Source organism: Saccostrea cucullata, unplaced genomic scaffold (assembly GCF_032062105.1).
Source record: "Saccostrea cucullata isolate Sc308-1 unplaced genomic scaffold, CSIRO_AGI_Scuc_v1 ctg1121, whole genome shotgun sequence".
In the NCBI taxonomy this organism is placed as follows: domain Eukaryota; kingdom Metazoa; phylum Mollusca; class Bivalvia; order Ostreida; family Ostreidae; genus Saccostrea; species Saccostrea cuccullata.
In genome coordinates this window covers 78,710-93,839 of record NW_026934208.1, presented here as the reverse complement: position 1 = coordinate 93,839, position 15,130 = coordinate 78,710, and the positions used below count along the sequence as shown (strand labels likewise).

The 15,130-nt window shown below is 34.0% G+C and overlaps 1 protein-coding gene across 1 annotated transcript in view; it reads right to left on the bottom strand.

Moving 5' to 3' along the window:
• Positions 1-289: 289 nt before the first annotated feature.
• Positions 290-15,130, bottom strand: part of LOC134240135 (mucin-like protein) — a 38,145-nt gene continuing 23,304 nt past the window's right edge. Inside the window, exons 26-42 of the mRNA XM_062722238.1 lie at positions 8,890-9,015; positions 8,284-8,415; positions 8,040-8,159; positions 7,585-7,722; positions 7,349-7,471; positions 6,430-6,558; positions 6,031-6,168; positions 4,643-4,762; positions 4,143-4,271; positions 3,891-4,013; positions 3,376-3,549; positions 2,901-2,962; positions 2,653-2,768; positions 2,127-2,372; positions 1,800-1,911; positions 1,402-1,499; positions 290-939 (exon numbers count right to left, since the gene is read on the bottom strand). Coding sequence (XP_062578222.1) covers positions 762-939; positions 1,402-1,499; positions 1,800-1,911; positions 2,127-2,372; positions 2,653-2,768; positions 2,901-2,962; positions 3,376-3,549; positions 3,891-4,013; positions 4,143-4,271; positions 4,643-4,762; positions 6,031-6,168; positions 6,430-6,558; positions 7,349-7,471; positions 7,585-7,722; positions 8,040-8,159; positions 8,284-8,415; positions 8,890-9,015 — 2,264 coding nt within the window. The 3' untranslated portion in view covers positions 290-761. The remainder of the gene's footprint in view (positions 940-1,401; positions 1,500-1,799; positions 1,912-2,126; positions 2,373-2,652; positions 2,769-2,900; positions 2,963-3,375; positions 3,550-3,890; positions 4,014-4,142; positions 4,272-4,642; positions 4,763-6,030; positions 6,169-6,429; positions 6,559-7,348; positions 7,472-7,584; positions 7,723-8,039; positions 8,160-8,283; positions 8,416-8,889; positions 9,016-15,130) is intronic.

The following is a 15,130-nucleotide window of genomic DNA, read 5'->3' as shown; positions in this document are numbered from 1 at the left end:
TACATGTACATGGATGCACATGTAGTCAGTACTTGTCTTTATTTCATAACTGCACATTTTTTAAAAGGAATTGTATATTAAATATTACTTGAAGTATTTTAAAATTTAGAAATATGTTTTATGTACATGTAATTATAAGAATAGAAACGCTTTATGGTATTTCTAAGAACAGTAACTCTACATCTTGTTCCCTAAAAGGTGGGAAATTCAATTCATCGCCAAATTCGTTATACCGCCATGATTTCTAAATTACAAAAGGTGGCGGTTTATCGAGAATTAACTGTAGATGATATACATACATTAACACTCTTTAACAAATATATTTTTGAAATTCCATCAATTTGACTGATACTAACATTTAGTATTTATGCTACTGAATAACAATGTATCATTTCTCAGCTGCAAAGCATGCTCCTTTCTGTATTCTTTAGTTAAAAAATTAATGAATAAATGAATTTTGAGAAAAAATTACCCTAAGACTGTGATAATGCATTGCATTAAATAAAGTACATTTCTTCATAAGGAGCATTATGCATTTAGAGTCAATCAATGATGGATTCAGATAATCAGATATAGATTTGTACAACATCAGTTGCACATAAAATGACAAACTTCAATATAGAGGAAATAAAACCATCTAATAAATACTAGTAAATCATTCTTTAAAGAATTCCTTCAAATCATGTTTTCAATTAAATTGTATAAAAACATATAAGTTTTGAGCATGTCCGTTGAAGTTACACGTTTGCACTGGGTTGTTATTAGCTGTTGGTGTTTTGGTCTCCCTCCATAGGATTTGCTCCCTGATCTGCTGGTGGTTGACTAGGATTTTGTCCCATTGTCTGTTGCTGCTGCTGCGCTGGGTTATTTATCGGATGGTTTGGGTTGTTCAAAGGATTCGCATGAGGATCTTCTGGATTGACTTTGTTCTTCTTACTCCTTTAGTAAAGAAGAAAAAAACATAACCTTTTGCTTTTGAATACATTTCTTGAATACTGCACAGAAATATTTTCGCCCCTTACGCCCTACTTTCATTTGAGCGAATTTAAAACTGGGCGAATTCAAAGAATACAGTATAATTTCTTAAAGAAATTTATGACCGGGCGAATTTGAAAAAAAGTGCAAAATTGTTTGCTAATGTGAAAAGGCGAAAATAACACGGGGCGAAAATAACCCTTGGCCTGTATACAGTATGAGATTTTTACATAGTAATTACATGTTTAACATTATTGTAAAACACCCTTGCAAAGAGCATATCTATCCGATGAAAATTATTTCCTTTCCGTTTCTTACAGCGCTGACTGACTAACAAACAAACACACGCGATTGAGTTATTATATACCCACCAAATCCATTGCGAAGGGATAATAATTGCTAAATGCAGTTAAGAAATGTACTCACATTTTGATGAGAACGAGGATAATGAGTATGACGATGATAACACCGAGGATTGCCCCCACAACTGCCACAGGAATGACCCAAGCCTTGGAAGTTGTTTTCTATTATTAAAATAACAAAGTTTTAAAGTATTTAGACTATACTCTAACCATTCATAACAATCCATATTACACTCTGCATATTTTATGCGTCTTTTTCATGGTAGAGGCAGTAAATATGAGAGTTACTGTAGGGGTGTGTAAATGTTTGAATATAAAGTCCAAAAAAGTCGATTTATATGATATGAAATATTTTTTTGCGAAAGGTGAGAGCAAATATTTCATATTTTATAAATCGACTATACCCTAAAGTTCTTCAAATATAATGCGAAAAGGTAACAATCATTTTTATAAAGTCAGTACCGTAGTTGGAGCTGGTTCTGTGACCAATAAGATTTCGCCTGCTTGTATATCAAGATCGTCTCCTGTAGCTAGCTTTATAGCTTCTTTCAACTTCTGGACGATTTCGCTTTGTCTACAAAGCATCAACGTATCAATTTTCAGCTCTTGATCTTATTTTCTGTCATAGAAAATATATCAAATCCTTTATTTAATAAAACCTTGTTTCATTTATTAACAGATCATATAAATGTATGTCTATTTAATTGAAATGCTACAACATATTAGCTATCATCGCCACCAAATCAATTTTTTTTAATTTTCAATTAAAATTTGGCATTTTATGCTTACATTGTTGTGTCTTGTAAAATTTTTTGTAAGACAGTCTGAGGAATAGCTATCTCTAGATTGCTTAGCACAATGCCACGCCTTTTCCTCTTTCGTTTCGAAGACGAAGCTGAACAGAGAGGATTACTATTTTTATCAGCTTTCACAACAATCAGGAACTCTGTTATTCCATTAATATCCCGTGGGTACCCATCTGCGATGGCGATTTGTTCCGCTTTTGTAAAGGTAAGGGGACTACTTGGATTTGGTCTGAAATATTATAGCTCTTTGATAATAACCTTGTTCAGTTCAGTTTAATTATCAATATAAACTGTTTTTATTTGAATTTATTTTATTGAAAAAATGAACTACTGAATAGTCATTTCAAACTTGATAAATTCTATGCAGAAATGTCTTTAAAATTATTCACATTTTAGTTGTATTCACATTTTAATCGCTCTAATTACAGGTGAAGAACATGCAGCAAAATGGTAGAAATACGATGTTCAGTAGATGTTACAATGTGTGAAATACTGATAGCCATACTTACTGGTAAGACGACTGGCTACTACAACATTGTCGAAGTTTATCATTGTTCGTATTGCAGTAACTATTGATTCCTTCTGCCACTTTGGTAGTAAATTCTGCTCGTACATTTGTTGTAAACTTTAAAAAAATTATATAACTAAGATGTTTTTTAAGGAAAAATAGTGTATTTTTAAATGTTCTGACTGAGTACAGAAAATCGGAAACCATTTCAGCTAAATGATTCATTTATTATAACACTTCACATCTTACCATTGCCACAGTCATTCCCGAGTACCGCACTAAAACGCCATATTCCTTCTCAACTTGATTTGCTAATTAAAAATAAACAAGGATTTTGAACACAATATTTTCATTTCTTTGTAAACAAAAAAATTATTGATTTTATGCTGTTAAGCATCCCTTTCGAGAATTGTTCACTCATATGGAGACGCTAACACTTGCCGGTGGAGAGCTGCAAATTTTGTACTACGCTTGGCAATCAGAGCCACTCAGTAGTAAGAGATCTTTTTTCGTGTCAGCACCTATTGCAACACGGGATCTCAATTTTTACGGACTCAACTGAAGGACCGGTTTCCAAGTCTCACAGTGGGGTCCGAACCCAAGACATAGAATTACTTCATGACTCTAGAGCAGACCCTCTAACCACTGAGCCATGCAGGCAACTGTCAACAAAGAAGAAGGGAATGAAATATTCTGAAAATACAATTAATCTTAAGATGCTCACGTGGACAGATATTGGTATTACAGCTTTGTGCTTCGGTTGTCTCTCCTGTGCAAGGTGCCCCTGCCCCTTCTTGGGTAGGGTTATTACAGGACCGTGTTCTGGTCTGGGTCCCATTCCCACAGGTCAAGGAACATGCTCCCCATGCCGACCAGTCCGACAGTCCGCCATTGCGATCTTAAAAAAATAAAAGATTATATCTTACTGTCAAATTGTTAATAACTTTTGCATGTATATACATGTATTTCATGTAAATTGGTTTAATTCCACGGTAAAATTTCATTAAAAAGTACCATTTGCGATGGTTTTAATTTCACGATAATTTTTCCTATAGCAATTTTACATTATTAAAAACTAAAACTAACATTCACGATGGATTTAATTTCACGGAAAATTAATAAATCGCGAACATAGCGAAATTAAAACCACCGTGAATATTTCCCAATCTACAGTATTATCGATAATTTTTGCATGCAGGAAAAATTAATCTCATTTTCTAGCTTCTGAATCATATATACCTTGACACACATTATTGGGGCCCAGTATATAACCATTTATACAGGAGCAGGTGTAGGACCCCACCGTGTTGGTACAGGCACTGTTGGTGGCATAGCACGGCGAGTTACTGCATTCATCAACATCTATAAAACGTATATAAAAAATATGAGAAATACATGAGAATAAAATATTTGTAAAAATGTGAAAATATACCAAATATAATTAGAAGTCCAATTAAATTACAGTTGTTTTTATGACGTCATAATACCTACCATTACATGTAGTCCCGTCAGCGGCCAGTTGGTAGCCTGGATTACATGAGCAGGTGTCGGTACCGTTTACTTTTGCACACTGATCATTGTCACATGTGGCTTTCTTTGATGGTTCACACTCTGCCTCCACTAAGAATATAATATTTTTCATGACAATGTTTATTTTTACTTAGACAAATTAGGGAAGAAAGTTCCCGTATTTACAAATTTTGAATTCTTTAGTCAAATTTAACAATTTGACAATTCAAAATCTAGATATATCTAAGGATCAAGTCTTGTTATAATCATACAATATGGGACAACATTATAATTGGAGTACATTTAAAAATGACGCGTTTTTATTTTTACAATTAGTCTATTGGCAGACAATTCTATTAACAATTTCAATCAGACACAAATTAACACTTATCAGCGATCATTTTAACAACATACCCTATCTTGAATTTACCGGAATGAAACTCTTGAGGATATTCAGAGAAGTCATTGCCTAGACTACTAACCGACACAGTTCCTTTGATCAGCATCTAGTCTATACCCTATTTGACATGTGCACTCATATCCACCAGCTTTATTTACACAATTTTGTTGGCAACCATGGTTTCCAGAGCATTCATCCACATCTGAAAAGGGATAAGCAAATAAAAATGCACTCTCTTTTTTGTGCCTTCAGCAATTAATGTGGCACACCTTTTCTACAACTCCCTGTGTATTTTTGCGTACCTTTTCCTAATGATTGATCATGTCAAGAAAAAAACTTTTTATTCTTGAATATATATATACTTAAAGTTGTAAACAAATATGATGACTGTGAGTAAACAGTAATTAAATTCAAAAATTTTAAAATTCCTGAAAACTGATTGAATGGTTAGAGTTAAAGGGGATTAGAATAGATGCTTATGGACATCTATATGGAATTAGGCTTGCATTGCTACGCAAGGTAACTATCCTTTTATCAATTGATAAATTAAAGAAATCATGATCCTCATGCATTGAATAATAAGCTTCAACCTGATGTCTTAAATCTTACAAATTGATGAGAACTGATCTTTAATATAATCACAAGAATGCATTTACTGTATGACGTCATGATGTAACGAAGAATATTTTAATGAAGACTTTTATTTAACCCCCTTCCCCGAAGTTAAGCATTTTAAAAGTACATTTAATCTTCAATTTAATACTAATTTCCTTCTATTTTATACTTATTAAAATCTTATAAAAGTAAGAAAAGTTATTTTCGTATTAAAATATTACGTCATAATATTATATTATGCTAAACTTTAAAGAAACTTGTATCGGACTATCAAGTGCTTACGGGGAAAAGTAACGTGAAATTTCCATGACATGAACATTAAATATGTTGCATACCAGTTCAGTAAGTTGTTTAGAGTTAATGGTTGATACTGTATACAGGGAAATTTTCGCACCGTTTTATTTTCGCCCCTTTCTTCCTCTTCATGATTGGGCGAATTCAAATAATACAGTATTATTTCTTAAACAGAACTGTGAATGGGCGAATTCAAAACGGGGCAGAATTGTTCGAAAGTACAAAAGGGTGAAAATAACCCTGTATACAGTAGTCATGCAAACTCTCAGGCTATTATTCTTTTTTCCTTTTTTCCGTTTTGTTCATACGTGTACATTATTTATTCTTTACCATTATTAAAAATGGATGAATATTGAAAGTTTGTAACAAACAAGAGGCTGAAAATGATTAAAAGCGTACCACTAAAACCATAAGGGCATTTAAAATTTCAACATAGAAACTCGATTCATAAATCTATATGTCATAAATTTGTCCTGTCACATTTTCTCTTTGCAATGAATCATTTTAACACAACAAAAACACTTCAAAAATAAAATAATCCTCATTTTTTATCATTCTCACCATTGCATGTCCTGCCATCACTGGCCAAAATGTATCCATCACTGCAATTGCAGATATAAGATCCAACAGTATTAGTACACGTTCTCCTCTCTGGCCGGCTGTCACAATTATGTGTGTTTTCAGCGCATTCGTCCACATCTAAATGATAACAGTCCAGTACAATAAAAAGTATACGAACTGTATGACCAGTTTTATGTTAAATTGATAAATTGGATCTCATTTTGCTGAGCCAACGCTAATCTGAACCAAGGCCTTGATTCTTAACTGTTTCACAATCTACGTTTCATAATTACAAATAATAACATAGTTTTTGATAATTTTTAGTTAAAGAAAGAAAACAGGATTAATTCTGTCTTTTTTGAACATTTAAATAAAGTTTTGAGGACATATTGTACTCACCAGTGCACGTCCTTCCGTCCCCGGAGTAACCCGGCTTACAGGTGCACGTGTACGCCCCGGGTGTGTTGGTACACGTGGCTAACGTGTTGTTACAGTCATTATCACTGGAGCTTGCACATTCATCAATGTCTGAAATGAGAGGTAACAATTAGTTCTGTAAACAATATAAAAGTAATACTTGTTTTTACAACGTTTGAATAAACTTTGCAGTTAGATTCTCATAAGTAATGACTGGGAATCATTTTCAAAAATACAATGCTTTTGCTGTATATAGCGAAACTTGAATTTACTACTCTTAAGTAAAACAAATTTGTCCTTTAATGAGTCCAAAACAGAATTAAGATTTTCATACTATTTAAATTTCAATCTTTGACCACAATTCTTATATATCATATTTTTCTGATAAACGCATGTTTTGAAGAAATAATAATTCGAAGAAAAAAAATACATAAAAAAATGTCAATGTGATATTTAAATATACTTTTATTCGCGTGCGAGAAATATTCGCGAGTTTCGCGACCTACTTTCAGTCGCGAAGATAAATCGTGGCGAACCATTTATTTCCTTTTTCGTGAAAATTAACTGTCGCAGATTGATTTCAAACCGACGAATCGCGAATAAAAGATGACACAAATAGTAGCTGGTTTACAGTAGCTTTTGGCTAAAAAGCCTTTTCCTGCAACCTAAATCCCGGAAGCTCTGGAAATGGCTTTGTTTGCTACTCACTATAATAATTGACATATTTTATAAAAAGAGAAATACATGTAAGATTAAACATGTTAAAGAAACGACATTTTAAAGCTACATAGATTTTACTAAAGTTAGGAACCAGAAAACAAAAATTTATGTATACGCATTTGCTCTACAAATTTAAAAAAAAAAAGCTTATAGAGATTTTCTACAGAACAGCTTTACTTACCTAAACATGTAGCGCCAACCATACTGTAACCTTGAACACAATTGCATTCAAAGCCAGGATCAAGGTTTCTACATTGTGAGTTCGAAGGACAGTTAGCAGTTCCTTGTAAACATTCGTCCTTATCTGTAAAAATAACCAGTCAAAAGATCATATTGTTTGATATATTTCTGCAAGACAAAGTGTCAACTTTCATAAGCTATACGTATTTGTCAAAACATATCTACTGAATGACTTACCCACACAAATTGTTTCCTGTGATTTGACGTATGAGCTATTTACACAGTTACATACGTGTGATCCTACGGTGTTGGAACATACCACATTGTTGCTTGCCTCACACCGATGTAAAGTTGCATTTGCACACTCATCAATGTCTTTAAAACAGGAGAAAATTATAACTTTCAATGATGTGTAACTCATAAAAGTTTGCAAATTAATATAATTTTAATCAAGTATCAATTTAATGAGTATAAAAGCCAAAATATTTTTCAAAGGGATATCGTTTTGGGAAGACACGTCATCAGTCTGAATGAAGAAACAAAAGCATTTTACTAAATTAAGTTCTGTATGAAATAAACTAGTTCGTATTTTGCTACAAGGATCTTTACTTATATTGTCTTCATAACTTTTCTTCAAATATCCAGTTTAATACTGACCAATCGAATGCCTTAAAGCAAAATTTCATACCCACCTTCACAGTTTTTTCCGCTGCTATCTAACTGGTATCCTGCAGGACAGGAACAGGTATCTTGATCATTGACTTTCCCACACGTGTAATTGCAGCCATGGTTAGTGTCACATTTGAAAATGGCTGAAAATAATCATTATTTCTTAATTAACTCTAAAACTTATATTAATTTTCACCAGTCCTAAATTGTAACAAAGTTTGTCAAAACATTAATTATTTGTTTAATTTTTAGACATTAAGAACTTACATTCACAAGTTTTGCCGTCGCCTTTCAGTCGAAAGTTTTGAGGACAGGAGCATGTGTAACTTCCGTCAGTGTTTGTACAGTGGCTATTGTCATAGCAACCATTGGCAGCAGAATCCGAGCACTCATCTATATCTGTCCAGATAAATCACTTCAAATTATTAATTGGCAGTGTACCAGCCAGGAAAAAAATCTGAACAGTCCTATATTAATTTCGAAAAAGGATAAATCATTTTAAATTCTTAATTAACATGCAGTGTTCCAGCTAGGAAAAATCTGAACAGTCCTATATTAACTTCGAAGAATGGAAAAGAAACCATACGGAAAATAATAATTTTATCTTTAGTTCTATCTCTCCGTAGTTGAATGACAGATTTTATTTCCCAGATATTACTGTTATTCTAATTAAAGACAATATCATACATGGAAATGAAAATTAAGGTTGCAATTGATGGTGAAACATATTGCACAGCAGGTTTCAGATTGAACAGTTTTCACTATACTTACAATACCTCCTCTCTAAACCAATGAGAAGGGAATGTATTTGCAAACCCTTTCTTTAAGGAAATCATTTCCCCTTGTTATTATCCTATTTCTATGTGTACGTACCATCACAGGTATATCCGTCAGCATTCAATGTATATCCATTTAAACAGGAGCAAGAGTAACTTCCAACGTTGTTGGTGCAGGTTTGTTTGCAATTACTAGAGCCGCCAGGAGCACACTCGTTTATATCTTAAATTATCAAATAATTTTATAATAATTTTTACTTTCAAACCATCAAAACAATCACTTGAAACAAATGCCTCTATATTCTACTCAACACTTCTGAAAATATTGTCAAAGTTGTATTGGTGCTATTACAATGAATTTCTTTTTTGGAGTAAAACATATAAAGATATATTTAAGATGACCACCGGGCTATTTTTATTCCATAAATAATGTTCACCTTCCTTTGCAACATGTATTTTATAAGCACAAAGTCAAAAGGACTTAATTAGGTTTTTTAATGGAATAATATAAAAGCGGCATTGAAAGTGGAAAAAATGTCATTTATTCAAGTAAATGACGAAGAGCAAACAGTACACATCATTAGGGGTCCGAAAAGACTCGCAAAACTTCTACGGAATATATTAAATCTGAAGTCTCATATTATGCAATCAATTTATAAATCAGGCACTGATATAGGTACCACCAAAAAGGTTGGGATTAAACAAAATACTAGTAAACGATTACATGTGGACACTATCTTTTGTGTAAAAAGAGGAAAAGTAAAAGGCTACATAAACATAGAAATACCAGCATTTTTGTACAGCTTATTAGGGAAAGGCATATATATATACTGATACAAAAACTTGAGATTTACCTATAAAATATGAATTAAATACTGAAAGGAAAAAGAAACGCATATTTTACTTTTTGATACCCTATTCACATGAAATGAAGACACGAGTTAAATACGTTTGTAGCTGTTCTATTGTGTATCGACTCAGTGTTCATGAATGGAAAATTAGTGGGATGAGGTTGATAGACGAGTACGACAGCGTCAAAACCCTCCGAAAAACACCGAGGAACTTGTGCAAGCAGTGACAGACGAGTGGAATAACATCCCAATAAGAACGGTTTACAGACTCATAAACTCCATGCACAGAAGAGTCCGTGCAGCAATTGCAGCACGCGGTGGGCATAGTCGGTATTAATTACTGGATTCTGGATTGCATTGCTGATTTACATTGTTTATACGAGGGTTGTCCGGTGAAATTGTGGACAAAGCGTTTTTCCCGAAAAATAATGGACGCATAAAGCAGAATTTTAAAGTAAATATTTATTTATCATAAACTGCATCATATTTTTTTAATAAGATGTAGATAAAAATAAAAGATTTTATAATGCTTGAATATGCATAGGGTAGGGTCCTACGGTGCACGGTCAAAAAACCAAGGTTTTATCAGAGACTACACAAATATTGAATCAAAAAGAAAGTTTTAAATACATAAGAATGGGGTAAAAATTATCCTAATTCGATTCTACAATCTATTTTGTCGTCCTTCTGAAGATTTCAAGGCATTTGGTTAATTTTTGGCAGTTTCCCGAAAATTCGAAATAGGAAAGTGGTAAACACAACACACAAAAATGGCGACATTTGATGACGTACATAATATGTAACGGAGTTTTCTTAGCGAAGTTTTTTTTTTGATCGAGTCCACATAGGACAAACTGCCATTTGTAATATGGAGGGTAATCGTGTTCAAAAATCCAGACTTGTAAGTTTGTAAATGCAATCTTGTAAGTTTGTAAATCCGAACTTGCAATTATAAACTTTCATAGTATACATATGTAAGTAGGTAATTCAGACATCCAAGCATGTAGTTCTGAAAATACAACTGTGTTGACTTTAAGTTCAAATTATGAATGTGTGTATGTTTGATGTTGTAAACTTTGTTTTCCGGAATTTATATTTCCGCGCTCTGAATAAAACACAAAGACAATTCACAACTCTACAAATGTAAAGTCTACAATCATGTTTGTCGAATTTTGATTGCAAGAAACTATGGAGGGGTGTCGGTGCCATAATTTCTTTTTAATATACTTATTTCATTTTTTATATATTATTATTATAACTTTTTTCCAAATTAAATAAATTCCAACGACTTCATTATTTTTCTTTTTTAGTTTTAACTTCTTGTTAATATTTTCCAAGATTCGGGGAGGGGGATGTGCCTTGTCCCCAATAATTTTGCCGATATATAGAATATTATAGAAAACATAGCTAATATATGTTTGTGTCCCCTCAATAAAAAAGTCTGATGACTTCTATTTAATGGGAGGGGACTTAGTAGATAGTGTCCCCCAACTGAAAATGTATGGCTTTGGCACCCCTCCAACTGAAGTTGCTTCCTACAGACCTATTCTTTATTTTTATTTTATTATTATTATTTTTTTTTTGCTTCCTTTCGTATTTTCATTTTATCTGATATTTTAAATTATGTTTCACTATTCCTAACTTATTACTTTTTTGGGTAAAACTATAAGAAGAATCGAAAGTTTTAATAAGAGAATAGAACTACAGTGCGCAACAGAATTAAATTAAGGAACCCGAATGAAAATTAAACGAAAAGAAGCGTGTCCGCCTTAATTACTTGTTCACAGAGATCTTGCGCGAACAGTCTACGACATGTACTATGTAGATATATTTTCCTAGAACATGAATTTTGTTTTATTATTTTTTTAAAAAACCACATGATTTCATTTTTCTGTGTTTTCTCTCCTTTTCAGGCCCGTTGGTAGCAATTTCATGGGGGTTTGGGGTGGGCACAAAACAAAAATTTCTCGACCCTTCAAAGGCATTACTGTTCAGGGAATATAACAATGAATTAGCCTTGATTTCTTTTCTTATCAATATACTGACAATTGGGCACAACTGGAAATTACTTTCGTTTACATGTAGTTGGAATAGAATGCACTGGCTCTCCACCCCCCTGCCCGGCCCGGGACCATGAAACTTAAATAAGCTCATTTTTTATTTCAGTCTCTCTATTATTAATTCCTGTAGTAAACCAAGTTTGGGACGTGGCACGAAAAAGATCTCTCCCTGCTCAATGGCCGTAAGTGCAGAGCATAGGACAAAATTTGCAGCTCTCCACTGGCAATTGGTGGCGTCTCCATATGAGTAAAAATTCTCGTGAGGGACGTTAAACAACAATCAATCCTTTGGTGAAAGTAAGATTGTGATCAACAGTGAGTTCGTCTAAGTTTAATGGCCTTGGTGCATGATGTTTCAAATATGATAAATATGGCCCCCATTCCTGATTGCATGCTTAAATTGTATACAAATATCAGCTATATTTCAGTTTATATTGATATAGCATGATATTAAATATTAGGATTGAGAATTTTTTTTTCACTTCAACAAGTCTTAGGACCGAAGTAGAAGAGGGGGCGAAATCTTGGGTTCTCCACTTTTTGTGTGGAAAATAATCATGAGCAGATGTCTTGATATAAAATGCATCTATAGGCTGCATCCCCCTCCTAAACACACTTTTTCTTTCATATTCACCAACTTCTGGCTAATTCTTGCGTTGAAAAAAGTTTCTGAAAATAGTTATAATGAAAGATTCAAAACATCGCTTTTACAGAGGAAGTTTTGCATGTACCATTTTATTTATTTAATATTTGTTTGTCATTTCTTTTTTGGGGACCCCCCCCCCCCTTCCCCCGAGGAATATTGATACGTAACTATATCTACTGAATGTTTTTTAAATATGATATTATTGCAGATCTTAATATACTGGGGCACTGATCATAGTAGCCCATAGTGGTTGGGCGTTAGCCTCGTAAGTACCATGGGATGTTCAGAGTTGGATTGTCTTAAGTATCAACTAAACCCTATCCTCCACACCTCCCCAAAATAAAAAAGTCAGTAGACTTTTTAAAATGAGGGGGCACAAGCATATAATAACTATATTTTCTATAGTATTCTATATATATGTATATCGGCAACTCCCCCCCCCCCCGGCCCCAGACCCTACGGCCATGAAGAAAAATAAAATATAAACAAGAAGTAAGAATTAAAATAAGAAATAAAAAATGAAGTCGTTAGAATTTACATGTATTTAATTTGGGAAACAAGAAGTTATAAAAAAAAATAAAAAAAAAGTATTAACAAATTGTGGCACTGATAGTCCTCCATAGTTTCTCGTAATCAAAATTCGACAAACATGTAGACTTTACATTTGTAGAGTTGTGAATTAACTTTGTGTTTTATTCGGAGCGCGGAAATATAAATTCCGGAAAACAAAGTTTAAAACATCAAGATACACACATTCATAACTTGATCATAAAGTCAACACAGTTGCATTTTCAGTAAGTACCATGGGATGTTCAGAGTTGGATTGTTTTAAGTATCAACTAAACCCTATCCTCCACACCTCCCCAAAATAAAAAAGTCAGTAGACTTTTTAAAATGAGGGGGCACAAGCATATAATAACTATATTTTCTATAGTATTCTATATATATGTATATCGGCAACTCCCCCCCCCCCCCCCGGCCCCAGACCCTACGGCCATGAAGGAAATAAAATATAAACAAGAAGTAAGAATTAAAATAGGAAATAAAAAATGAAGTCGTTAGAATTTACATGTATTTAATTTGGAAAACAAGAAGTTATAATAAAAATAAAAAAAGTATTAACAAATTGTGGCACTGATAGTCCTCCATAGTTTCTCGTAATCAAAATTCGACAAACATGTAGACTTTACATTTGTAGAGTTGTGAATTAACTTTGTGTTTTATTCGGAGCGCGGAAATATATATTCCGGAAAACAAAGTTTAAAACATCAAGATACACACATTCATAACTTGATCATAAAGTCAACACAGTTGCATTTTCAGAACTACATGCTTGAATGTGTGAATTACCTTCTTACATATATGTATACTATGAAACTGATACTATTTTACAAGTTTGTATTTACAATCTTACAAGACTGCATTTACAAATTTACAAGTCTGGATTTTTGAACACGATTACCCTCCATATTGTAATAGCAAAAGACGCTGTCACTATCGAATGTCTATTAGTTGCTGAATGATGATGCGAATATGACCCTAAAGGCCCTGTCACACCAAGCTGCGTTCACACGGAGTCATTACGGCGTTGTTAAATTTTTAAAATCGCCGTGGAATCGCAGGAAAATTGCACAACTTTCTGTAAAATTTTCACAATATGAAGATGTCACGGAGTCCCTACGGCGAAGGACGCGATTCTACGGCGATCTCACGGCGTTCTACTGCGTTCCCACGGAGATCTCTCGGCGACTGACTGCACTTCCGCGGAGTTTTCACAGCGCGTTAGGAGTTTTCACCTCGTGTTCACGACGCTGGCTGCGTTCACAATACGTTCACAATGCGTTCTATACTCATTGATATATATTCAGAAGGAATGTAAAATATTTTTGTTTAAAGATTCAAGTTACACGATGAAAAGACTTCTAATTATGCCAAGAAATATTCTTAATAATTAAAAATGTTCTATTTAAATACTTTAGTACTAAATTATTAATAGTTTTATGATTAAACTCCTTTTTTTTTCAATTTTATCAGTTCAGATGTGTTGTCAGACTTTCTTTGATTTTATTATGAATGTAAAAAAAAAAATAAACACAATGAGAAGTTTTCTACAAAATCTAAGTGAAACAACAGAACAAGTTCTGGTGTAACTTTCTCTTCCAATTTTTTTTTTTCACTTAAATGCTCCAATTGCAACAAATACGTTGGAATTATTGCTGATCAAATATGATCCCATTGCTCTTGTTTAGTGAGCTGGCTGACAACGCTCTAACAACGTCGTGAAAGCGCATTGTGATCGCCAACGGACGCTGTAGAAACGCCATGATGGGAGCGCATTGATCGCAGTGACAACTCCGTGCTGTCGCCGTGTAATCGCAGTCGAAAAAATCACAAGACGATAAATCTCATTAGAAGCGCCGTAAAAACGCGATAGAAACGCAGTGACATCTCCAAGGACTCCGCGACATCTCCGTGAGGTCTCCGTGGAAGCGCAGTCTACTATTACTGCGTTCGTGCCGCGATCATGTGCGTCTTCAAGGCGTTCGTACGGAGCTCCCACTACGTTACTGGAGATCTCACCGTGCTGCTATGGCGATCATACTACGTTTCTACTGCGTTCTTATCAGACTGCGATCACACGGCGCGTACTTTGTGCATGCCCAAAGTGATCGCCGTCCCCTGGCGTTCTAGGAGACCCTACGCGACCCTACGGCGTTCAGTGGAGATCTTGCCGCGTTGTCACGGCGCTGTAGGAGACTCTACAGTGATCTCGACGATTTG